The sequence below is a fragment of the Canis lupus genome, chromosome 34 (genome assembly GCF_003254725.2).
Source record: "Canis lupus dingo isolate Sandy chromosome 34, ASM325472v2, whole genome shotgun sequence".
Lineage (NCBI taxonomy): Eukaryota > Metazoa > Chordata > Mammalia > Carnivora > Canidae > Canis > Canis lupus.
The window spans coordinates 20,829,533-20,857,040 of NC_064276.1; the positions used below are offsets into that span (position 1 = coordinate 20,829,533).

The 27,508-nt window shown below is 39.2% G+C and overlaps 1 protein-coding gene and 1 long non-coding RNA gene across 17 annotated transcripts in view; one reads left to right on the forward strand and one right to left on the reverse strand.

The window, feature by feature from the left end:
- Positions 1 to 27,508, forward strand: part of LOC112645817 (LIM domain containing preferred translocation partner in lipoma) — a 670,895-nt gene that overhangs the window by 329,321 nt on the left and 314,066 nt on the right. The window contains exon 1 of one of the 16 annotated variants that reach the window (XM_049105704.1): positions 27,360 to 27,479. The exons of the other annotated variants lie outside the window; for them this stretch is intronic. Coding sequence (XP_048961661.1) covers positions 27,393 to 27,479 — 87 coding nt within the window. The 5' untranslated portion in view covers positions 27,360 to 27,392. Of the gene's footprint in view, positions 1 to 27,359; positions 27,480 to 27,508 lie in introns of those variants that run through there. 16 annotated transcript variants of the gene reach the window in all.
- Positions 23,377 to 27,395, reverse strand: LOC112645819 (uncharacterized). Its single transcript, XR_003127274.3, has 3 exons — positions 27,321 to 27,395; positions 25,219 to 25,329; positions 23,377 to 23,728 (listed from the first exon to the last, which is right to left on the reverse strand). It is a non-coding gene; the product is annotated as an uncharacterized LOC112645819 (long non-coding RNA).

A 27,508-nucleotide genomic window follows, 5' to 3' on the forward strand; every position in this document is an offset into this window, starting at 1 on the left:
TTTTCCTGGCTTTCCCTGTGAGGGTTATTTTGTTATTTGCTGGTATAGTCTTCACAAATACAATTGAGCATGGCTATGTTCAGGTTAAGGTGAGGAGGCTACGTCTTCTGTAAAGAAATCCTTTAGGTCGGGTATTGAGGTAGCTTCCATTTTTTGGTTGTTTGTGTGAATAATGGTTTGAGGGACATGTTCATGTCCATTTTCTTTGGAGCTCTTTTCCTGTCTCAGATGCCTCAGGGTATGGTTTCTACATTGAGGAGCATGACCACTTCTTTTATTTTTCTTTCCAGAGGTTGTGAACAGCTTATACTGGCATCAACACTTTGGAAATAATAGATTTCTCCTCCATCTTGCCAGAGTTAGTGATAGCAATTAGTATCTGCAAACGGAGACCTGCTATTAGCTCTTCTGCGCATTCTTCTGCTTACTTTGGTGCTTGGCTATTTCTCTGCCGCTTACTTTATTGTCTATACTGCGGAAGCTGATCTTTCACTGCTGTCCATCATTGTGCCTCTCTTGGGTCTCAAGAAGGTGATGACAAATCTCTTTCAGGGCTTCTGAGTCCTCAGAAGACAGCCAGCAGAACTCTAGGTGCAGACATGGGATTGGCACTGCCATCACAGTTGTTTGACTCCTGTGCTGTTTGCTTGACTATGTGGCAGTGCATCCGGTGTGCTGAGGCTCGCTCTGGTTCTTGAGCAGCAGCTCCGCTATTCACAGTGGTCTCCTTCACAAACTAAAAACCAGTCCTGCCTCTCCGTTGTCACTCATTTTCACACATACAGGGGCAGTGCTTTCCTCATTAGACATATTCCCATTACCTTTTCTAGACAGATAATGGGGCCATCAGCCATGTAGGGGCACAAGGCAAAACACTAGAGCTTGGTTGTTCCTCAGCTGTCTTGGCTTTAGCAGGCCTGCCAGTAACAAAAGTGAAAATGCACTTAAGTTCTGTAAACATGCACTGAGCAGCAGATAGGCAGCAGACGCTATGATCTTTTGGGGGAACTGTTGGGAGAACATAGGTGAGCAGTTGAAAGAGAGAAAAAGAGAACCACACTACCATCTTCCAAGAGCCCATGATTTTAGAAGTTAACCTATGGCAGATCTGGTAGGAGCCCGTGAAAGTGGCAGGCCCTGAGAAGGTTTATCAAAGACCGTGCATGTTCAGCTGGAGGGGTGGGGGTGGCATTGCAGTGTTGGGGACCAGAGGGGAAAACCATCTGAACTGTAAGCCAGGAAGGTCCAGGGTACATTCAGGGAGCTGCAAGCATCTGGGTGGCCATGGATGAGGTCATTGAAGGCTCAAAGTGGGCTCTAGGACCACAAGGTTGCCTACTGAGAACCTGTGGACATGTGTGAATGCCAGATTAACACTCTGCCTGCCTTTTATAAAGACAATAGTTGAAGGTTCTCAAGAAAGGGAAAATTAAAATTCATTCAAGAAGAAAACAAAAACAGGAACATAGAAACAAGACCAAGTCTGGAAAGATACAGGAAGATGCACCCAAGTCTGAGAATGATTCTTCAACAAGCCTTGCTTATTACATGGCTCCTGGCCATTATTTGATGTTAAACATTTTTCCAATTGTACCTAACTAATACCTCAAGCCCAGTGTCTCATGGCGAGACCACTGACTTTACAGCTGGACTCACCTGTCCTATGCTCAAATACTTCTATACCCCACCACACTGAACCCACCCCCTTTTTGTAATAGGACTTTTCTTTAGTCTTTGTTTTTGAATCCCTTAAATTCTTATACTTGCTATATATAATGGTTCTGCTTAGAGGTTTTTGCTTAATATAGCTTTCATTCTTTAAGGCTGTGTCTGTGCATGCCTCCCATAAATCACTGTATTTTAATGGGTTATTCAGCAGCTCCATTTTTGTTTGAGCTATCTTACTGTGCACACAAACTCATAATCACTGATGTCTGGACAACACTTTACTGATTGTAGAGTAGTTCCACATGTGTTCTCACTTGAGTAAGATACAGAGGAGGGTATGCATAGTGTGTGGATGAGGAAAACTTAAGATATGGCAGATGGGTCTCAGGACATAGGACTACAGTGTGGGCCCAGGTGGACCTTGACATTTTTATGTTTGGTTTTAAGTTCTAGATCAACATCGAGGATGCCAGGATTTTTGTTGTTGTTATTCTTTTTTTTATGCCTTTTTTTTTTTAACCAATGGCAAAACTATGAAATCAGTCATATGAGTAACAGTATCCTTTAAATATGGCCTTTTCATGAAAAATAAAACTTTTAGAAGGTTAAAAAAGCTTTAATAATAGTAACCCTTAAAAAGAAGTTGAGGATTAGGAGAAAATCTACTTTCAATATGCCTATTCCATTCAGAAGTTAAAGAGTAATCCTTCCTATTTTTTTATTATTCTGATTTCGGAAAGCAAGAGTTAATTGGGAGGTATATCTCATTCCTCTGAATTACCTTCACTCTGGTGGAACTGAATTAGATGTGTTAGTATTTATTGGTTAACATAATTATATGCTGTGAGAACAATAATCACACGCTTAAAATATTAAAAAAAAATGTGCCAAGAGAAGATGATGTCTGCAGGAGACTGTGTTGTGTTGTAATTAAAAGGTACTTGGAAAGTCCTAGAAATGCAGACTGTTAATGCCCAACTTTGATGTTTCCATTTTTGATCCAAAGCAAATTGCAAAATCTGTTGAGTCACCTGAATACTTAAAGTAAGCGAGCAGGTCTATGATTTCTCATTATTTAAGCATGTGTTGTATGCTTACCCAAGCCCAATTCTGAATCACCTTTGTAAGGCTGCTTTGACTCATGGATCTAAGGGAAAATGATGATTTGTGTGGAATATTTGCAGAATGAGAGGTCCAAAGGCGCTCTATTCAAATAACTTTTTAAAAAATGAGCCCTTGAAAATATATTTTATGGGGCATTTTCCTCCTTTTCCCAAAGAAATATTTCACGCTCTCAGATTTCCTAACTTTAAATCTGTGTGCTTATTTATCTAGTTTTTAATTTGGGAAATTTGGCTTAATTCCACATATCCATTCACTCACCTAACATTTATTGAGGTCACACTGTGGATTAGGTATTGGAAATATCAAGATCAGTATCAACATGTCCTTGCTCTAGAGTAATTCTTAGTCTTAGAGAAGAGACAAGCACTCAAGCAATGCAAATGGACACTGAAGCACTTCTGTGTGCTACTTGACATTATCATGTGACTCATCAGGTGTTGAAATTGTTGAAAAATCAAAAATAGGAATTTCAGCATTATACTTTATACCTTCTAGGGACACTTCCCTAGTGGGGCGGACTTCATAGACCAAGTAGCATTGGAGTTTACTTGGCTGCATATGTCATGGGAAGGCTGTAGGATTCAGAGTACCAGGAAAACAAGAATGAGGGATGTCAAGGGATGCTGAAAGTGAATGCCTTGTTTGAAGAATGCATTATGTCCTTTGTGACATATAGGATATGTGAAATACAAAGGAGAATGGCAGATGAAGAAATCATACATACTTAATTCCTAGGTAGCCCTTTTGATGCCCAAGAACTCATAGTAAAAGGAGGAATGGGCAGTGGTGGTAGTGGCCCGGGGTAGTGACTAGGGGGTAGTGGCCGGGAGGTGGGGCTTGTCACAATACTGCATCTGACTATCTGACTATAGTGGGATTGGGGATAATGTTTTAAATAAGTTTTATAATATAAAAATACACATTTGTGACACTGCACAGAGTTAATGCAATTAATCCATCTTAGTGTTTGAAACTAAAATTTCTAGTCATTTTAAAATGTGTGTATTAGGAAATGGTTTTAGAAGAACAGATGTAAGAAGGTCAGAGGTGGTTATGGGGTCAATCACAGACCCAGTATGCATCACAGAGATTCTGAGCTTAAGTGAGCTTTTGAGGTCAGGTAGCCAAACACTTACTTTACAGAAGGAAAGTTTTTCCCCAGAGAGGGAAAGAATATTGTTCAATGGGGCTCCGTTAGAAGCAAGATGAATGATTCTATTTTTCCTGAACCATGGTATAATGGTTCTCATGTGGATGATAACAACAACCAAGGGACAATTTGGTTCTTTTTAGCATCTCAATTAGTTTATTCCACAGTGTCTCTCTTTTGTGATACTTTCCCTAAAATTATGTCTTGGAAACATAACAAAGGAGTAGATAAAAAGCATACTTCAAAGGTAAACAGAAAATTTATGACCATATATAGCATCTGTGAATTAGTATATATCTAGACTTCACCCATAGACCTCACCCATTTCATTTCTTGGAAGAAGTGCAGCTATGCAGGGGATCAATTGCAATTCTGTCAATTTCTTAGATGACAAAGGATAAATCATGAACGTTCATCTTCGCTTTTCTTGGCAGAGTCAGAGCTAGAGTGCTGGTTTTCTCATTCCTAGTATAAAGCTATCTTTTTCCTGGCAGCCCCAGTGGCCCAGCGGTTTAGCATCGCCTTTGGTCTGGGGTGTGATCCTGGAGACCTGGGATCGAGTCCCACGTCAGGTTGCCTGCATGGAGCCTGCTTCTCCCTCTGCCCATGTCTCTGCCTCTGTGTGTGTGTGTGTCTGTCTGTCTGTCATGAATAAATAAATAAAAATCTTAAAAAAAAAAAAAAGCTATCTTTTTCCCACAAGGAATTTGGTAGTGTTGGAGCTGGTCCCTAGGATCTCCTGGAAGAATTTTCAAGATATTTTATATTCATAGTTCATGATAACTGGGGCTTTAGTAACTTTTGAATCAAGTTGCTTTTAAATTGATCAAATGGGATTTCACTGTCCTCATTTATGCTAGTATGAAAATCTATTAGAGATTTTGGGCATAAGGTTAGGGTTGGACATAGTTTGATAGTTTAGGCTCCAAATTTGCCAGAAGACTACTGTCTTCTCAATTCCATGTGGATACATCTCTAGGAAGAACTTCATTTGTGTGAAGTATCATATCACCTGGCTGAGCTTCCTTTCCTTTATTTCTAAAATCAGCATGGTAGCTACAATTACTTCCCTTTTGCAGAGATGCAACATTGTTCTAGAGCTACAAGAAACAAGATGTTGGCTCAAAGTACCCGTTCACTCAATTCTTTCCATTTTGATTTTTAGCTTGTGTCTAGAGCTTGCTTTAAAGCTTTGCATCTTTGAAGATTTTGAGCTCATCCTTCCTGAATGCTATTTAGCCTCTAAATGACATATTTTTCTTCCTAATTTAAGACATTTAAAAATTACTGTAACTTCTTAGTCTATTTGGAAACTGAGAACATAAATGCTGTTTGGTCACATGAACACATCTTTAATTGCAGTCCCTGGGCTCCTACACTAAGATCTTTTCACAGAGCAATAGTCTGTGAGGCAAACTGAGAAAGTATTTCAGGTGTGTGCGTGTTATATGGAAGGCTTTTTATTAGGAATTCATGTGGCCCAAGGGCTTGGAGACAGTGTAATCAGGGTGGAGCCTTGTGGTGCCATGGATCTTCTGTTTTCTTGTGCACCCTGTTCTAGCTTGCAAAAACCATGAGCAGCTGCTGGCGAAATTAATTAGTAATTAAATTTTTAATATTTCATATTATTCCATGCAACCCAAACATGTAGGCCACTGGGGGATGAAAGCTTTTTCACACTGACACTCTGGTGGGGTTCAGGCTATCCCTGCACACTGGGGCCTTGCTGCTTCTTCGTTTGGCTTCTTGAGAATTGAGATAGGAGCTGGGTCTTATGCTGTTTGAGAAAGGAATAGGTGTGGACAGTGTTATCTTCCTTTTCCTCTATTATCCTGGGAAAAATTTAGGACAATGCTGTGATTTGCTAGGGAAAAGAAAAATCAGAGCTGTCTATATATCTGTATTGTCTGTTTACTAATAGCTTTCTTTGAGAGCTATGGTAAAACTTAAAACACTTTAGAAACCTCATACATATAAGAGATGAGCTGGAGTATACAATAAAATAAAATGTGTGAAAATCCCATTTGAGAAGAAAAATAGATCTTATTATTTTCACTGTCTACATTTAGAAGATCTGGTTTATTTTGGATTAGTCTGTACCTGCTGGAAAACTTCAACAGTTAAAAAACAACGAGATGGGGGTGGAGGAGTAGTTAGCTGACTCAGACCTGCATGCCATGAGTTTGATGACGGGCAATTAATTTTTAGATTGTATATAATTGCATCTCAATAACATTTATACCTCCTCTCTTTTTTTTTTTTTTTTTTTTGGAAGGTGATGCTTCTGTTTGTGTCATATGTGACAAATAATAATAAAGTTAACTTTAATCTTTGTTTTTAGTGCCATGAAAATGTAACATTCTCAGAGTGGAAAGTTAGGCCAAAAATATACCTTGGATTGCACCTCTACAAAAGTTTTGCACAAAAATGTCCATTTCACCTACCTGCCCCAGTGTAAGAATGTGCTCCTACTGTATGGTCTCGGTTAGCTCTTAGCAGTGATGGGAGAGGGAGCTGAACAGGCCACTACCTGTGAGCACCATGGAGAAGCCAGGTCCTGCTAGAGCTCAAGGTGGGTGGGGGGTCATCTGTGGTGCCTTGGCCATGGTCCTGGGGTAGCCCTTTAAACAATTTACCAGACCTCGATGAGTCCTTGGCTCAGAGGTGATTGGCTTACATTACACTGAATTACTCAATCCAGACCTTGGTTTAAAAAGAAACACAAAGCTGACTGCTAATTTTCTCCATTTTCCAATAGCATCCTAGTGGAAATGATGAACTCTGTGTCCACGTGGAAGCAAATTTAAAGAGCTTTCTGGTCAGGATTAGGTTTCCTAATCCTCTCCCACTGTTTAAATATGTATTTTGCGAGTAGCCTTGGTCTGAAACCCCATGGTTGCCTCCCCCACCACCATTTTTTTCAATTTAAAAAGAAAATAATGAAATACAAGTCCAGCTATGTTTTTTACTTAAGATGGTTAGACTTTACCATGGTAAGTACATAAGAATATTGAGTTTTAAGAGAAAAAGGCATATCTCAGATAAGATATGGTCATCATTTTGTCCATTTTGACACCCATTTCCCTTATATGCTTCAGAGCCGAACTAAAATATAATGAAAATAATGATGGTCTCTCTAGACGGAAGGTTAGAGGTGGTTAATAACTGATCCTACATATCACCATTTGTCAGGGTGAGTAACTGGTCTGTCCTCCATGCAAAATCTCACATTAGAGTATAATTGTTAAGGTTCTTTTCATACTGTGAAAAAACTACCAGGGAAGTCATGCATTGCCTTTCAGGGAATCCATTAATTACAAACATAAAACCATAATTTGTGTTTCATAGGATGAGCATACATATTTCCTTATAAAACTCTAACCTGGAGTTTTATTGAACTACAAGTTACCAATTGGGCACATACTTCTATCGAATTAGCAGGTCTAGATTTCGTTCGTAAATGCAGAGAAGGCCACTTATGAATTTTGGAATTTGTCTCTACTTTGGTCCCTGGGCCCTCACCCAAACGTACCCCTCAACTATGCTGTCATATCAAACAAAGTTAAAGGCCGTAGAAGGGAATTGGATTGTGTTTTGCTGTACTGAATCACACATTACTTAAATGTAAAGTAAGACATCTTACAGCTGCACTCCCAGGGTATACCTTACTGAGACAAAAATGTGTAATGCCTTAAGCTTGACTAGCAAAGAAACAATTGTGAGAAATACCAGACTATGAAGTCCTTGAGACAAGATTATCTTTTGTTTCCTGGCACACAAGAGACAGAAAAATTCATATTTACTGACTAAATGGGTAAATATTGTCATCAAGTTCAGAAATTATGTAAGTATCCACACTCTAGAGATTTGCCAGAGAATCCAACCTGGATTTGACATCGAGCTCGTGCAAAGCAAAGATAGAGCCACTTTCTGATTTGTCCATACTGAATATGTATTTGCATCAATACAAAACAAGCACAACCGAGGCAAATGAGTTTCATTAAGGACAGCTTAATGATGGCTGTTGATTCAACTAAAATTTCCAGCTTTATCCCCTGGATTGTCTTTTAACACGCAGAAGTAGTGTACTTGGTTGAGAAGATGATATTATCTTAGGTTATAATTCAATAGAATACCATTCTCTTATTATTGAGATGGTATAAAAAATAAACATCAAGTTGTTTTTTGTGTCCTCTTTAGAATTGCTGAAATGAGAAGACCATTATATTACTCAGTATTTCATAATATAAAGATCAAGGTGATAAATTTTTTGAATTCAGTGATACGAGACAAAAGTTACCTAATTGATGAACTGATAGATATTTCCTTTCTTCAGGAAAAAAAAATGTAGAATTTTGCCTGGGTTTCTATGATTCATCTTCTCCTTCCTTTGCCACATTGTTTCTGATACCTTCTGACCAATATTTGAAATGTCATAAATAAATGCCAGTTAGAAGCCATTTCAAAACTAAGTAATTTCCTAAATCTAATTCATGCTTTTAAAATGAAAATAAGTTCTGTATCTGTGTACATATGTGTCCCCGTAAACATTCTTAGAACTATGTAAACTTCAGACTTTTTTAAAAAGAGATCATTTAATTCTAAATGGATTCATTGTTTATATTGATGGTAAACAATGGCTCCATTAAAGTAACATATTTGCTGATATAAATAAAATATAAGATTTAAAGTGGGCTAAGGAGATAGCATATTTATTTATCTTTTAAGAAATATGGTGCTTCAGGAAGCTGGAAGTACTAATAGTCATATGCATGAAGCCATTACCTGAATCATTTGTGAAGTGCCTTAGCCTCTTCCTAATTTCTTCTTGATATTATACTACTTATATGAAAATAGTGGAAAATGCTGCTTCCTAGATGCTGCAAGATGTGCTAATAAGCTCCTTAGCAATAAGGAATCTTCTTGGCTCTCTCTGCCACCCAACCTACACAGAGTGATGTTTTATTTCCCAAATGGCCAACTTATGTTAAATTGATCCTTACCCAAGCAGTCAAAGTCAGGAAACAGTTTTTATAAACAGCATCCTGGATGACATAATATTCTATGTAATATTAATTTTAGGCTCCTTTTCTCATCAGCCAACCTAGCATTGCTAAAAGTTATGATGTTTAACTTTGTTTATGGGAAAGGCTATTTTTACAGTCACTTGAGATCAGACCTCACAAACAGCCAAGGGGGAAAAAAGAGAGAGAATTAGGGTGGTCTGCTTGCAGCTGTGTTAGAAGTTTCCTGAAGTACCTTCTGAAGAAAGGGTATGAATGGAGCTGTGTCTTTCAGACCATCACTCCTCTACCACTATCCATCATATCGGATGAGAAAACAAGAAAGAAACGATAGGACTTACTGCTGAAGATGTAAGAAAAAGACTAAAACATGCATTGCCAACTGGAACTCAGGAAGGGTGGCTTTATGAGCAAGGAAATGGGATCCAAGACCGTGGTGGACATCGTGTATGATTTTCCCAAGAGCTGCTTTGATGTTCTATTTATTGATTGGTTTGTTCGCTAATTTATTCATTTTTTCTTCCTGGTCTGCTAAAATTGAACATAAAATTTGTGTTGTAGTATTGAAAGATACCGAAGAAGGCTTAAGTGAATGGAGAGACATCCTGTGTTCATTGCTTGGAAGACTTAATATTGTCAAGATGGTGTGCTCCCCAAATTCTTGTACAGATTCAAAGCAGTCCATATCAGAATTCCAGTTTTATTCTTTGTCAATGTTGACAAGCAAATTTTAAAATTCATATGAAAATTGAAGGGATCATGAATAGCCAAAACCATCTTTAAAAAAAAAAAGCAAAAGACTCACACTTCCCAATTTCAAAACCTATTACAAAACTATAGGGGTCAGGTAGTGTGGCACTGGCCTAAGTATACATATAGATCAATGGGATGGAATTGTCTAGAAATAAACCTTTACATTTATGACCAACTGTTTTTCAAGAGGGATGCCAAGACATTCAATGGGGAAAGAATAGATTTTCAACAGATGATGCTAAAATATCTGATATTCACCTGCAAAAGAATGAAATTGGACCTTTACCTCAGATCATATACAAAAATTAACTTACATTGGATCAAAGACATAAATATAAGAGCTAAAATTATAAAATTCCTAGAGGAAATATAGTAGTGATCTTCATGACCTTGAATTAGTAACACCAAAAGCACCAAACAAAGAAAAAACAGATACCTTGGACTTCTTCAGAAGTAAATACTTGATGGCGCTTGGGTGGTGCAGTCTCTTAAGCATCTGACTCTTGGTTTTAGCTAAGGTCACGATCTCAGGGTCCTGGGATCTGTCTGGCTCTGCTCTCAGCATGGAGTCTGCTTGAGATTCTCTCTTCCTCTTGCTCTGCCCCTCCTACTTATGTGCATGTGCATGCTCGTGCTCTCTCACTCTCTTCTCTAAAATAAACACATAAATCTTAAAGAAAAGTAAACACTTGTATGCCTCAGGTGACACCATCAAGAAGGTGAAAAAACAACCTATAAAGTGGGAGAGTACATTTGGAAATCATATTTCTGATATGGCCTGTATTAATATTCTTACAACTCAAGAAAAAGATAATCCAATTAAAAATGGACAGAGGATCTATGTAATTTCTCTAAAAGTAAAGATGAGGCTAGCATGCATGTAGAAAGATACTTGACATCATTATTCATCTGGGAAATGATCAAATGAACCTACAATGAGATTCCGCTTCATACACACTAAGATGGTTGTAGTAAAAGGACAGACAGTGACACTTGTTGGCAAAGATGTAGTGAAATTGGAACTACCATTCACTGCTGGTTGATTGTACGACAGTGCAGCTACTTTGGAAAAGTGCCTCAAAAGATTAGACATAGAGTTATCATAAGACCAAGACATGCGATTTCTTTTACATCCAAGATAGTTTAAACACATATCCACACAAACCTGTACATAGATGTGCATCGCGTTATTCATAGTAGCCGCAAATTGGGAACAACTTAAATATCCATCAAATATCCATTCATCAGAATGGATACACAAAAGGTAGCATATCATTGAAATTATTACTTAGCTGTTAAATGGAATGGAATACTGGTACGTGTTATAACATGGGTGGACCTTGAAAGCATTGCGCTATATGAAAGAAGCGAGACACAGAAGACTTTGCATTGTATGATTCCATTTATATGAAGAGGCAAATCTATAGACACAAAGATTGGCTACCAGTGGCTGGGTGGAGGAAAGAGTAGGAAGTGACTACTGATATGTACTGAAGTTATTTTGAGAATGACTAAAATATTCTGGAATTAGGCAACGATATTGATTACACAATCCTTGAATATGTTAAGAACCACTGATTTTACATTTTTAAAGTAGATTTTATGGTATGTGAATTATATCTCAATTAAATTTTTTTAAAGCTCTGTGTTAAACAGTATGTGTGGAATACACATATGAAATTGTCCATGGCTCCTGCCTTAAAAAAGCTCACCATCTATTGGGAGAACACAGACTGACAATTATAGCAGAGTGTTCATCCTAAGGAAGAAGCACTTATAAGTTACTGTTTCAAGAAGAGGTAGTAGAACTTTGCCTGGATTGTCATGGAAGCTGTTTGTGCCTCCTCTTCCTACTCAGATAGGAATCTCACAAATAGGATGAAACTTCTGTGCAGCTCGAGAGAGCAGAAAAAGAATCATATTTAGAAGCCGAGAAAAGCAATCAGCAATGCAATATAAGGACAACGTCTTTCTAATAGTAAGGGCAGATGAAGTTCAAAGTAGGCTACCTTAGAAGATGGCAAGTTTGCCTTCATCGGGGGCATTGGAAATGATCCTTTGGCATTTGCCAAGTGCATTTTTTTAAACTCTCTAAACGTCAGTTATGAATCTGAGTTAATAGCATAAATCAGAGTTGACATGAGGACCACATGAAGTAATGGGTGTGTGTCTAACGTGTGAATACACTATCTTGCACGTAACACTGTGATCACTGTCTTTCTCACCACCATCATCATTATCAAATGAGTTTTGGCAAGAATTCTGGGAAAGGAATTCAGGCAACAGATGGGAAAAATTGATTTGAATGATGCTAGTATTTCATGGTACTCTCATTCTTGGTTACACGGCTTGGAGTTTTCTGTTCCCTAATATAAAATTTGGAAGGAAATACAAAAGACCTTGATTCTATTCCAGGTCCTTAAATTGACTATTTCTGTTTCTAAGACAAACTACTCAGTCTCAATAATGGCTTTGTGCTGTTTGCCATGATACCTAGTACAGATGTGTGATTTATTAGAATTGCTACTGACAAGAATCTCCAGTGACCTTGGAATATGGTCTTTGTGAATATCAATAGAACTCTGGTTGACACTGAGATGGGTTATAGGTGAGATTCTGTGAGGATCAAGCAGAAGGAGGATCCTTCCTCAACCTTGCAAAGAGTATGTCATCTCTTAAAAACAAAAAAGTGAAACAACGGAGTTAGACCTCTGGAAACAATAATTTAAAATGTCTTCAAAAGCCCAGAGTTTCTGTAATTGGCCAGGATGTCTAGTGGATAGTTACTGCTTCTCTCTGAGTCTGTTTCAATATCGTAATTTGGACCCAAGGAATGAGATGATTTCTTATGGTGATTCTTGCTTTGATTTGGTATGGCTTTTGCCCTGTATAACAGGAAAACTATATTGAGTTTCCTTTCTGTCCTTTTATTATTTCACTATAGAAGATTTTTCTTTAAGATTGGTTTGAAGTTGATGAAAGTCATTATGTGCAACCCTAGGGAAGTTTCTGCAAATTGAAACACCAAGTTCTTGGTTTTTTTGTAGGATAATTTGAACCCAAATTTGTGGTGTTCAAGGTGATTTGGAACCTACCTCCTAGAGTTTAAGAGAATTTGAAAGGCAGCATATCGCTGTCCCTGAGCCTTTGTCCAGTCCTTGCATTTCTTTCCATGGCTTCTAATGCACAAACTCAAAAGCCAAAGCTAGAGCAGTAACTAGTGTTGTCCTTTCCTCTGACGTATGCATGAATCATCAACATCTGTTTCTGCACATTACACCATAATCCCTCTTGTAATTGAGCAAGGTTCACTTTAAAAACAAAAATCATGACTTATGAACTTGTCACAATTTAATAAGCCTATCATTGGACTCTTGGTGTAATTTATTCTCATTATATCTCTTAACTGCACAGAGACTAAAGCGTGTAAAACCATGGGCAAGTTACTGTTCTTCAGAATGCCCTAGAGGGTTTGTAAAGCAGATTGCTGGACTCCACCCCCTGAATTTCTCCAGTGGGTATCAAGAGTTTGTATTTCCAACAAGTGTCCAAATGGTGCTGATGTTAGGATCATGCTCTGAGAACCTGCAAAACTGCTTGTCAACCAAATGTTTTGTAAGCAGCACCTTCTTCCTCCTTTCTTTCATCTCCACAGCTGTCTGCCCTAAAGGCTCTGCTCTTGTCAACAACAGACACTCGTCTAATGTCTTCATTTTCTGGAGGAGGAAACCCTAGCTTAGGGAGGTGTTCTCTGGTTCCATAGTAAATTGACAGACCCTGGCAGATTTTTGTTGTCATTCATTGAGAATTATTTGCATCTGTAGTTCTTGTGGACTCAGCACAAGATTTAGAAAACTGGAATTCCAGTTCCAGCTCTGCTATGCTGGGAAGCATGAATTCAGTTGTTTTAATCTCTGAACTTCATGTTCCTCATCTATGATATGAATATGCTTACCAAAGGGTTTTGTGAATGGTGAATGGCACACTGTGCATTAAAGTGCTTTGTAAATTATGAAGTGCTATGCAAATATTTTTCAACCTCATCCTGGCTATCAGATGCAATATCATGTTAAACATTATGTATTTAATGATAGACACATCCTTCCCCCACTCATCTAGGGTAAATACTGACTTTTATAACTTTTCTGGAGGAAGTAGTATAGTATGAGCTTGTCACCTTTTGCATCCTTTCATTTCCTTCCTATGTTGATTTCTCTCCTAATCTGCCTTTAAAATAAGCAGATAGAACTTGTCATTTAACTATTTATGTATCCAAATACATACATGCATGTGAGATACGGTCACATGCATATTCACATTATGAATGTGAATTTTTCTCCTAGTATCCTGGTATCCTGGTAAGATACACTACAAGTCACATTCATTAAGAATAAAATAAGAGAGTTGCTATTTTGCTTGAAATTAATCTTTTTTTGGCATTTGCATTGGAAAGAAAACTGAGTTGCGCCAAGAAAAATGGATTCTCCTCCCAGTTCTGCAATTAACACGTTGTGTAAAATAAGTCAGTTCCTCTCTCTATGCCTCAGGTCCCCATTTTAAATGAGGCTAGTTCTTACTCAGTCTTTCCACTCCCAGTGTCTATGATGTTGGAGTTAAGGCAGTTTTTAAATGATGTCCCTCATTTTCCTGAGAAACTCTGATAGAATATGCATGTTGACTTGGGTCTATTCTAGTAAGATATTTTCCCTTTTTCCCTTTGATGGCTGAGGCCTACCTGACATTTGCTTTTGTTTTGATACACTAAAGGTCCCCCATACCTTTCCTTCAGGATATGGCTGGTCTCTAGGTAGACATCTCTGTGTTTCTTAGGGCTGTATTTCTGTTGATACAGTTGGAAATAGAAGAGGACTATGTCCTTTTTTTGGTGCCCTGGGATGGGTTTGTTAGGGGCAGAGTGGTGGTAGCAAAGGTTTTCATGTTTTTAGTGAGCTTTTCCCTTCTGTAATATCCAGAGGATCTCTCTTATGAACACATAGTAAAAAGTATTAGTTCTCTGTTGCTGTGCAATGAATTGTTTAAAAACCTAACAGCTTAAAAAATCCATTTTCATGTATTTTTCTGTAGACCAGGAATCTGGGCAAAGCTGATCAGTTCTCTCTCAAGTCTGCAATAGGGTATTGTCCCAGACTCTATGGTCTCATTGGAGGGCTTGACTGGGGAATGATCTGTTTCTGAGCTCAGGGAGTTGTCACCAGGGTTCAGTTTCACCTGGGTTGTTGGACTGAAGGCTTTAGTCTTTAGCTGGCTGTTGGCTGGAGACTACCGTCAGCTCCTCACCATATGGACCTCTTTAGTATGACAGCTCATTACATTGAAGCATGGAAGCTGCGAAGGCAATGGGTAGAGTCAGCTCATGAGATGTAAGTCAGAATCATTGGTAACCTAATGGTGGATGTGCCATCCCATCACATTTGCTGTATTGTTTTTGTTAGGAGTGATTAGGATCAGACCACACTTAAGCTGAGGGGATCGTACAGGGCTGTGAGTATTACAAAGTGGAAATCATTGGTGGCTACTTTGAAAGTCTACCTACCGCAGAGCAGGGTACTACTTATGGAATCTGGTGGGTGTGTGAAGTGAAGGAGCGGAAAGAACAGGTGAGGTATTCAGAGAAGAATACAATCTAGGAGAAATAAGAGGCTATGAAAGGCTCTAACAGATGTAGGAGGAGTTCCACACTCTGACAGCATTAGAGCCGGATTGGAAATTTTTTGATCTAAATCACTTCATTTTCTCTAGGAATCCAAAGCTTAAATAGGGGGCCTTGATGAAGTCCAGATTGTATCTGAGCCAAGAATTGGACCAAAGTCCTCAAATTCCTTTCTTCAGATTATCAGGTTGTTAAAATGGAAATACTTTGGACTGGGAGTAGAAAGATTTATCTTTGTAACTTTTTATTTGCTTCTGAGTAGCTATGTGACATTGATCAAGTTAATTCCTTGAGATATGGTTACTCAGTCTAACATGAAGCTGTCATTTGTCATATATATTTATTTATGTCTCATGAACACATTAGCTCTTGTTTGTGAAAATTCTTTATAAACTTTATCAGCCTTCAGAAGAAAGCGTGTTTTTGTTGAAATTAATGATGTATAGTTTGAGGCAAAGCAAGCACTTCCTTTTGCCACAAAAGATGCATATCTTTATAAAATGCAGATTATTTTTTCTATTTCCAAATCTGCGTAAGTCATCTATTGGTACGCGATGAACTACCCCCAAAACATAGTACTGTTAATTTACTCAAGAATCTTCAGCTTTAGTAGTGTTCTATGAGGATGGCTTGACTTGGAGCTCAGGTGGCTTGACTTGGAGAGTGGATAATTCACTTTCAGATTAGATGAGTAATGGCCAGCAGGCTGTTACTGGGAGGTTGGCTGGAGCTGTGCATGTGGAACCATGATTTCTCTCATGTGTGTCTCTCCACAGGTCAGTGGGCAGTGGGGCTTCCTTATAAACATGATAGCCAAGTTACAAGAGCAAATGACCCCCAAAAGATGGTAGAAATGCATGGAAACCTATAATACATCATTAGTTTCAGATGTAGTTTTCAGTAATTCATCAGGTATGTGTAACACCCAGTGCTCATCACATTATGTGCCCTCCTTAACGCATGCATTTTTATAAACTAGCTTTAGAAATCACATTGAGTGCCATTTGCACAGTACAGTGTTGATTGAGGTATTCACAAAGGCTTGCCTAAGTTCAAAGACAGGGAACACAGACCCCCATCTTTTGATGAGGTCATGGCAAGGTTCTAGAAGAAAATGTGAGCAAGAGACACTGTGGTGGCCGTCTTTGGCAAATATAATCTGCCACTGTATTGCATTGTTCTCTGTTATGCCACAGTTGATCATAGCATATGAGAATGGTTTACATTATACTAGTTCCTATTATTAAGTAATTATTAAGGGCCAGATACAAGTTCTGTGTAATTCTCATAGTCTTTACCTAAGTGAATTGTGAGTTAGTCATTATTCCCATTTTTACAGATGAGAAAACCAAAGCATATATATAAAAGCACAAATATAGATGTTAATTAAGTAAGTTGCCTAAGGTCAAACTAGCTCTTAAGTGGAAGACTTCAGATTTAAATCCAGTTGATTTAAAGGAGCCCCTATATTTAACCCGTCTGCCACATTGCTTCTGTTTTTTTTTTTTTAAATCTGTGTCTGTATCTCAAATCATGTACATACCATTTTTCTTACCCACACCTTCTGCATACTCATCTGTTTATTTCAGCAAGAGTGAGTAGAGAAAGCAGCAGACCAATTAGGGAGGAATCATACACAGTAGTAGTAGTAATACCTGTGGAAAGGATGGGTCTGAGCCTGTCCTTAAGCACTCCAGGGGCTAGTGCCAGGAAGCCCCAAGAAAGGACACGACTTAACATGCCACTGATTCCATAGAGTTTACAGGGGCCATGATTGTGACTTTGATTTAAAAAGACTTATCAGAGTCTAAGGAAATCCAGAGAGAACAGCTGAGTAAGAAGCGGTAGATCAAAAAAAGAAAATGGGACCAGCGGCCAGTATTTGAAAACTAAAGGAGGAGTTGAGAAGCATGTATCCTTCACTGCCTTCACAGGAGTTTAGCTCGGCATCTTACTGGATGATCTACCTAATAAATAAATCCTACTGTTTTTTTTTTTTTTTTAAGATTGTATTCATTTATTGAGACACAGAGAGAGAGAGGCAGAGACATAGGCAGAGAGAGAAGCAGGCTCCATGCAGGGAGCCCAATGTGGGACTCGATCCTGGGACTTCAGGATCACACCCTGGGCTTCAGGCAGTGCTAAACCGCTGCACCACTGGAGCTGCCCATCCTACTGGTTTCTATATAGGGATTTTTTATTTTTAAATCAGAGTCCAACCCACAAATTGAGAAAAACACAATTAGGTTTTGTGCTAATATGTATCCGTTTTAAAAATTTACTTATTTATTGAATCATATGCTTTCATTCAACCAGCAATTGTTAAGCTCCTTTTGAATGTAGGGCACTGCAGATTAAAATCAAGAGAGGGGATCCCTGGGTGGCTCAGAGGTTTAGTGCCTGCCTTTAGCCCAGGGCGTGATCCTGGAGTCCTGGGATCGAGCCTCACATGGGGCTCCCTGCATGGAGCCTGCTTCTCCCTCTGTGTCTCTCATGAATGAATAAATAAATAAAATCTTTTAAAAAATAATAAATAAAATCAAAGGGGAGTATGCCTGGGTGGCTCAGTGGTTGAGCATCTGCCTTTGGCTCCTTGTGATCCCAGCATGCTGGGATCGAGTCCTCCATCAGGTTGCCCACAGGGAGCCTGTTTCTCCCTTTGCTTATGTCGCTGCCTCTCTCTCTGTCTCTCATGAATAAATAAATAAAATATTAAAAAAATAAAATTAAATCAAGGGAGAACAGTTTTATCCTTGCCCACTTCACAAGGGACTTCTAATGTAGGAAACAGAAGAGCAAACAGACGACAGGACGTATAATAAATACAATGATGAATGAATGAACAAGCCTCTATGAATTCATAGACGAAGGTGCTCCAGTCCTCTTCTGGAGAGGTCAAAGGAGGCTTTTTAGAAGTGGCATTTAAGTTGATATATTAAGGAATTAGAAATAGTTCAGTGTGTTTGGAGATGAGGGTATATAGGGCAAGTGTCATGAGATAAACCTGGAAAGGAAGGCAGGTAGATATGTTTTTGCAATAAATTTCCCACTTCTGTCTTCCTGTCTGCCTTATTTATGCATTGATGACTCAGTACCGAGAATCTCAGTCAACAAACAACAAAGACACAATATTGCATTTCTCTGTGATTCCTCTACCTATCTGTCCTCAATGCAAATATCTCAATGGTATTTGCATCTCATCTGAAAACTGTCAGGATGGGGTCTGCAAAGTCTTGTGTCCCATCAGCGTAAAGTCAAACCAGCCATAAGTCAGTAAGGGCTTTGTGGTCAGCCTTCTTTCCTCTCCTATCACTTCTTTATAAGCTGCCAGGCCTGGGTAGTGTTGTCATGTGGTGACATTCATGATTCAGAAATGCTTCACTACAGACAAAACACTCACACTGTCTCTTGCTTTACTTAGCACACGTGAATTAGTTGTTACACATTTGTTATATTATAGGACTGAGGCCCCTAAATGTGGTGAGTGAATTTTACCAAAAAACATAAACAAACAAACATCCTAGAGAATCCAGTGATTAAATTTGTTTTTCCTATCTCCAATTCCCAACATTTTTCTAGTACATCAGTGGTTCTCTGTAGCTGAGAACTGTGTTCAAATGAAATCTGAACTGGAAACTTGATACGTGGAATGGCTAATGTGGAACAGCTCTTTATTGAAATACACACTTGGACTCTGGAGCATTGCTGGGTACCACTCTGCTCACTCTGGAGGCCACTCTGAGGCATCTCTTATCTCTACTGTGAAAACCAGTCCTATTCTGTGAAAATTCTTCATGTTGTACCTTGGAGCTCGCAGGAAAGACCTAATGACTATTTCATTGCCTAGGCTGGGATTGATATTATAAGGATGTCACTGTCTATGTGCGGTCAGCCTCACCATTCTCCCACTCATCCAACCACAAGCTTCTATGGCTCAAAGCCAAGCTCACAAGAGAATAAAGAAGAAAATGAAAGAATCAGAAGAGGATGAAGGCAGCATGGTACAGTGGACAGAACATGTGAATTCTCATCTTAATTCTGCTCCTAACTTTAAGTGCTTTTTAGCAGGCGACCTACTTCCTTCTTTCGCGCCAGCATTTCAATTCATAATACTAAGGGTTTGGACCCCAGGTCCCCTCAGGTTCTAATAAAAAATATCCCATGAAGTCTTGATTCCCTGAAGAAGACACATAGTTTGTTTCACCTCAGACCCCAAAAGGAGGATCAGTCCTACTGTTTCACACATTCTTTCATGACCTAGTCTATAGGTGTTTTAGAAGTTTTATATGTCATGGATAGAGGGACTATGACCTGTTGAGTTGGATGAGTTATCACCATAAAGGAGTTCAGATACTTACTTTTAATCCATGATTTGGTTCATTGTGCTTAAACATTTTATTAGATTTCCTACCTTATTTTTCTGCCTTAAATATGGGGATAATAAGTGAGGAAATCTTTGGGGTGAAGAGGAGGGAGGGAAAAGACAGATAGGAGGAGGACTATGTGTATAAAAGTTGTCAGCAACTGTGTCTTGTACTAGAAGAATCAGGATAGTTTTCATTCAGATCTAAAAAGTAGGAAGAGGGGCAAAGTAGAAACCAGGAAAGGCATAGATGCTATTGACTGGCAGAGTTTTTTGTAAAATGCGACATATGTCAACTTGCCCTTGTCCTACTCTCCAACATGGGATGGGTCCTCGCAGGTCTTCTGTATCAAGTCTCACGGTCTTTGCAATCTAGCTTCTCACGGTCTTACAGAGGAGGGTGTTGAGGCCTGGCCAGGGGACTGACTTCCCCACTCATGTTGCTATATGCATCCTTCTCATAAAATGCCCTCCATTGGGAGGCAGGGGGTATGGGGGTTAAGTGGTCCTAAGATGCCCCAGCACTAGTTTGGCCTCCATCCTGGGTTCACCTAAATCATCACTAATTTGCTTGACTCTAGGGATTAGACCTAGTTGAGAAGAAACAAAGCCCTTTCCCCCCCACCAGGAATATCAGGAAAAGCAACCCATGGGCATATTTTGCTTAACAGTAGCGGCCACCATCATTCCTGGAATATACATGCTTGATGTGTTTAGAGGTCTTAAATTTAGGAAAATAATAATGAGATGTTCCAATTCAGAAGTTTCCCATGCCAGCCAGATATCGATGGACAGTTTAAGAGAAGTCTATGTTTCATTGTTTTCTTTTGTTGTATTCATTAGTGATTATATTGGGGGGTGGGACATATTAAGGAATGATTACAGCACCAGAATATATTATCTACCATATATATTAAAGCTCCATATCATTAGTTTAAATCCAAGAAAGATATAAATTGATGGAGTCTCACTGTGTTGCTTCTACCTATTCAAACCTTTTTTTTTTCATGCCATGGATGCTATCTAAAGGCATTAGAGGAGTTGGCTTGCCCAATGGCTCAGAAACCTGTTAACAGTGATTTTTTAAAAAAAAATAATAATTTTATATAGTTTATGTGTTTTTGGTAGCTCCAAGCCTGATTGCCAGAACATTCTGCTTTATAGTAATGCTCTGGCTCTACCACTAAAAGCTGTAGCATTGTGCTTTATCTCATTATCTCTAGAGTGCAGCACCTGCGATGTAGAAAAGCCTGATAAACCCAATAAATATAAATCCAGCTTACCTGAGGCTCAGTAGCATAGGGATCTCCACTACCACCCATTTCTTCATGAGGAATAGGTTTTGTTTTTGTTTTTTAAAAGATTTTATTTATTTATTCATGAGAGATGTAGAGAGAGAGAGAGAGAGGCAGAGGGAGAAGCAGCCGCCCTGCTGGGAGCCTGATGCAGGACTTGATCCCAGGACCCCAGGATCATGACCTGAGCTGAAGGTAGACACTCAACCACTGAGCCTCTCAGATGCCCCTCCCATTTTTAAAAGATTTTACTTATTTTTTCATAAGAGACACAGGGGAATAGGTTTTTTTTTTTTTTTTTAATAAAAATTCAGCTTACACTCTTATGACTACCTCACACCCTTTCTCAATGTGGGTAAGAAACCTGCATGGGCTCACACATCTATTCTTGTTCCCTGTTTTGCAATTTCGGGGAAGAAAAGGTCTTACAATAGGAGAATAGATTTAGAAATTGAATCTGAAGATGTGTCATTATTGTGGTATGAGATATCTAATTGCCCTTCTGCTGGTCAGGATATGTGTTTTTAGAGATATTATCTGTCAAGACCTTTATTTTTATTTGCAATCTAGCTTCTCGCCGTCTCCCTGACCCTGTTGTCTCTGTTTTTGCCTTCTCTTCCTTTTCTGGTTTTCTTCAACCCCTTGTATGCACACAAGTGTACACACGCTGGCTTATACAGTAGCATGGCTGATATAGACGTTCCACTTATGCAGATGTGTATATATACACAGTTACACATATACACACCTATGCCATGCACATACACACATATACAGCCCCCACATACTTACACATACACACGTGCACATGTACACATATAATGTATGCACACACAGCTGCCCAAGCATTCTGAACACTACTTAGAGGTGTGATGTGTAGTGTCTAAGGGTGTAATAGTCCTAGTTAGTATGATCTAAGTTCTAATTATCAGGATCTGTGCTAAATGTTTTGCATGTGTTATCTTAAGTAATGTTTACACTTAGGAGATGGTATTAGCCCTATCCCTGTTGAACAGATGAGGAAACTGAGGCTGAGGGGGACTTGGTAAGTTTCCCAAAATTGTATGTCTCATAACTAAGTGGTGAATACAGCTGGGTCTGTCTGGTTCCAATGCCCACACTCCTATCTACTCTGTAGTAGTATTCTGAAATAGTACCCACAAAAGATTTGGCTCCGTAAAAGAAAATACCTTCAAAATTAGATCAGTTCTTTGTACAATGCAATTTCTATCATGTGACTTCTCTAGACAAGGAGGGGACCTATTAAGATGGAAATAATCCAGACTAGAAATCAGAGCATGTAGGTCCTTCTCACTTTTTCTGTCACTTCCTGGTGACTTGGGGCAGGTCCATAAATGGGGGAAACAATGCAATTTATAACCTCATAGAAGTATGATTAAGTTCTGTTGAGATGATGCCAAATAAACCTCTTTGAAAATACGCAAAATTGTCTGCATTTGCGATATGGCTACTCTTGTTCTTTACCTCTTAGACCATCTTCTCCTCTTGTCACATTCACTTACTCATTGGCTCAGGGAGGGAAGCCATCTCAGATGGCATCTCTGGCCTCTTGTTTATTCTAGCAAACATCTGGACTGGCTTCAGTATTACCTCATTGCAAGGACATTCAGAGCCAAGATGTAGCTCTTTGTTCATGTGTGCACTTCCACTTGCTGCAAGGGCCAGTATCTTAGGCCTTCCTGGCGTTGTCATTCCCATAGCACTACCACGCATGTATCATCCATGCTAGAAGCAAGAACACGGAGATGCACAGCTGAGTTACCTTTGAGAGGTAATATTTAGAAGATAGGGACTTTAGAAAATAGGACTTATTATTACCAGTCAAGTTCTTTTTTTTTCTAGTTTGTCATTCCTGCTTTGGAAGTTGATGGACATGTGGAGGTTCACGATTGGTGAGCGTTCAAATCTTCATGCTAAATGTTAATGTGTTAATGTCTACTTTTTTGAAAGTAGTGTTTGTGATCTCTGTCACTATTTACACCATCAATTTGTACACTGGTCATGAGGGTTTCCTGAACTTTGTGTAGGCCTCAGATTATGGAGTATTTTGAGAAGGTGCTTTGACGGTAAGAGAAGTGAATGTGACTGAGATACTTCAAAGGCAATCTTATTTTATTGAGATCTTGGGAGAACCCTCCCTCTTACATTTGACTGTCTCCATAACTTCTCAAATTGAACAAGACTCCTGTGTTATAGTGATTTGTCCAAAATTTTAAAAGTGTAGTTCAACATAGAGCAGAATAAGAAATAAAGCAGCAGCCAGCAAAGTGACAGTTTTTGAAAAAATAAAGCAAACAAAACAAATCTTTGTGCCAGCCCTATCCTAAGCACTCATTTATTTTTGGCAGTTGAAATCTTTGAAAAACACAAGTTAGCTGGTCCATTGCACTTACAGGCTTCAGATTACTGGCAAGTTGACTGGAAAGGCTGTTGGTTAGGAGTGGCAGGACACATAGATCATGGTGAGAAAAATTGTAATGAACTAATATCCCTTACTTCTAGAATAGAGGCAATGGTAGCTGTGCTGCCTAATTTCGTGATGTTGTGTATTAGATGAGATATCAGTGAAAATGCTTTGTTACATTTCCAAACATTAGCTGGTATCCATGTATCTTTTGGCAAAATGTCTCCTTATGAGCCTCAGGGAGCTTGCTGTATCTGGAGAAAGAAACTGGGTCATAGGATTTTTCAGTAAGAATCGCATAAATTTCTACATAGAGAAGTAGTGTCCAAACTATGAACTCTTATAGAGAGTTCATATTCCATTATTAAATTTAATAATAAACCTAGTTGCTTATAAAGCACCTAGTATTTCCAAATATTTTAAAATATTTTGGCTCCTCATCAAACTAATAGATATATATGGAACAGATTCTATGTTAGTTACCAGGCTGTAAAAAATAAACCTTCCCTTTAGGAGCTTACCTTTAGTAAAGAAATTATAATATATGCACTAAGAGAGAATCTAGAAAAGTATCCACAAGAGGAGAATGGAAAATATATACCTTGTGTGTGTTGGTGGTTGGAGGGATGGTGATGGCTGTTGAAGTTACTTTCTGCTAAAGAGATTATTCTCTCCTAAAAATGTCCCACCTGCACTGACCTTTATTTACTGATCAACTATGGGCATTTAATAATGTCACTGGGAATGATGCTCCAGGAGCAGAGATGTAAGCAATTTCAGGGAATCCTGTGCAAACAATTTAGCTTTGTTTGGGGAGTAGAGTAGGCACAGAGAGGAGTGGTAAAAGCTCAGATTAGAAAGATGTGATACCATCTTGGAGGTCCTTACACATCAGGTGGAGGAGCTTGTGTAAATAGTTTGAATATTAACTGGTTATCTGAAGGAGAAGTGTATGGTGTCTGTGAAGCCTTCCCCTACTTGCTGCTTCAGTTTCTCCATCTGTCAAATGAGGGTTTTTACTTTTTAACCTCCAAGTTGTGACTCTGATCTCTGATGTTTCATAAATCTTTGAATTATTACATCTTAGCCTCCCATGGGGATTACTTATTCAGTACCTATAACTGCAGTGGTTTCTGTTGTAGATGGACAGTAGTATTTGCTAGATGCTAGGGACCCATTAGTGGGTAAGCTCACGCTCTGAGAAACGCAGTGTGAACTAGAGCTGGAAAAATAGTCTTGTGTTGCCTCTTCTGAAATCTGTATGGTCTAGAAAACTCCATGAGAAGTAAGTAGAGAAAGCCTTAAGGACCATCATCAGCTCATGAAACTCATGAGCAAAGACCAGAGAGTGGGAGTGAGCTTGGCTGATGTATTAGTTTTCTATTATTCCTATAACAATACCACAAATTTGGTGACTTACAACAACACATTTCTTTATTATCTTAAAGTTCTGTAGTTTAGAAGTCCAGTACATGTCTCTTCACCTAAAGGGGTTAGCAGAACTGTATTCTTATCTGGATGTGCTAGGGGACCGTTTCCCTGGCTTTTCAAGCTTCCAGAGGCCCACATTCCCTGGCTTCTGGCCTGTTCTTCTCCAAAGGAAATTCCCAACCCTTCCAAAGCCAGGACCATTGCATCCCTCTGACCACAGCTGGAAAAGGTTCTCTGCTTTCAAGAAGTCATGTGATCAGGCTAGGCCCACCTAGATAATCCAGAATAACCTCTGCATTTCAAAAATCTTTACCTTAATCACATCTGTGAAGTCCCTTTTGCCAAAGTGAAGTGCCATATTTATAGGCTCTGGGAGTTAGACTGTGGACATCTGTGGGTGGATTGTTGTCCTGCCTTCCATAGCCTGTTTACAGGAATGTAAGTAATTACATGTTGTTAGTGCACAGATACTGAGGGTGTCAATGAGAAGAGATGAAATAGCCAGATCATGAAGTGTGGTTTTTTTTGTGCTTGATGTAAAGAGTTCTGAAGTTATTCCAATGGCAATAGGGAACTGTTCAGGTCTTTTCAGCACAGAGATATTTCATCTGTAATGAACTACTCAAGTGAGCAGCTCTGTGGTACCCCAGAACCCTTTCCATTTCTTTCTATGGGAAAATTAAATCTATCTTTTGACTCAATATACTGGGACACAATTCAGTGCCATCTGCATATCATTAATATTCTCTCCCTTTTTGCCATGTTCTTTTCTACATTATCTCCCTACTTGGTTTTTCTGGAGCCTGAGGGAATGCCATTCATGGTCTATGATTTGGGTAAAAAGTTCGGGAAGGTTTTCATTGGGCAAAGGTGTTTCAGGTTTTGGAATCTTGAATTCGATTGCAGCAAGAGGTATTTAGGAGGAAAAAAAAAGATGCCTGTTCCTTGGAAGAGCGGCACATTGCATCTGCTTTCTGGAGCTTGACAGAGCCTGAGTGAGGAGGGGGATAGCCTCTTCATATACTCAACCCTGGTGTAACACCCAGTTTTCTCTGGGGTCCCCAAGGAGCAGATCTAGGATGTCTAATGAAAGAATTGGCACTGACTCTCTGTACCCTGAATGTACGAGTGGGCAGTTGATGTGTGTGCTTGTGCTTGTTCAAGAATGATTCGTAATGCACAGGAGGAGCTGGTGAATAGAGGAAGCCTAGTAAATTGAAAGATTCTCCTGATAGAACAGGGAAATTGAGATTTATTGTTCAGTCAGTTCCAATTACATTGTTGTGTTGCAGAGGGAAGCAGCTAAACAGGACATTGGCTTGTAACACCACCAACGTGGAGTCAGCCTCAAAGGAGATGATTGTCAGAGCAGTGTTTAGTGCCCGAGCTTCTACCAAATGAGTCACTTATGAGAAGATATCTTGACACAGCATCAAGGTGCTCGCATTATATCTGATCACAGAAATGTTAATGCAGAATAGCACACTGGCTTTGATCTTCATGGGATTGCGGGCTGGTGAATAAAGATAGGGTGTATTTTTAAAGGTCATCTCTACTACTTAGGAGGAAACACATTTCATGCATGTGTGAGACTGCCTATCAAGATGGGAAATGAGTCCATTTGAAGGAAAAGTGCAAATTATTTTCTCAGTGTGAAGTTCGTGTGTGTTTGCATGTTTGTGTAGGAATTTCATGTGTGTGCATGTGCAAGAGTCTTGTGTGTGTGTATGTGTGTACGCACATGTGGTTCTGGAAGAGTTTAGCATCCTTAATTGTTGTTACTTCTGTGTTGTAGCTGATCCTGTCTAACACCCGCTGTGGTACGCAGTGAGGAAAAACCTTCTATCTCCCACTTTAGATGTTAATGATGTGGCATAATTTTACAGAAGAGGCACACGATTTCAAATGTGACTTCTTTCCTAACTTGTAAGTAGAGTTGACAGCAGTGAATTAATCTCCTCTGTGTAAACTCAGAAGGAGTATCTTGTGAATGAGTGGTAGTTGACTTTATACCAGTGAATGTTAGAGAGTGGAGGTGAATCATTCTGTATTTGGATGATGAGGAACACCCCGTAGGGTTGAGGCCTCTTGTCCGAGGTCATGCAGTAGGTCAGCAGCACTGCCAGGACTAGAGTTAGCATCACCTGATTCCCGGTTACGTCCTAGTCCGGCACAGCTGCCTCCCACGTTTGACAGTCTGTGACTCACAGTCCAAATCTATGGTGATGTATAATATTTTACTTTGATTCTAAATCAACAAGCCACTTTTAGAAGTGCTTACACTGCTGCATTACATTTCACGCTATTCTTATGGATTCTTCAAGTTGAATCTTACTTCTAGAACTCCAGTAGGAGTGACCAGAGTACAGCAGTGCCCCTCTTATCCATGGTTGTGCTTCCCGCAATTTCAGTTACCTGTGGTCAACATTGGTCCAGAAGTAGATGATCCTCCTTCTGGCCTACTGTTAGGTCAGTAGTGTTACATCAATGTTACATCACAATGCCTATGTCACTCACCTCATTTCATATCATCACATAGGCATTTTATCCTCTCACATCATCACAAGAAGAAGGGTGAGTACAGTCCAATACAGTATTTTGGG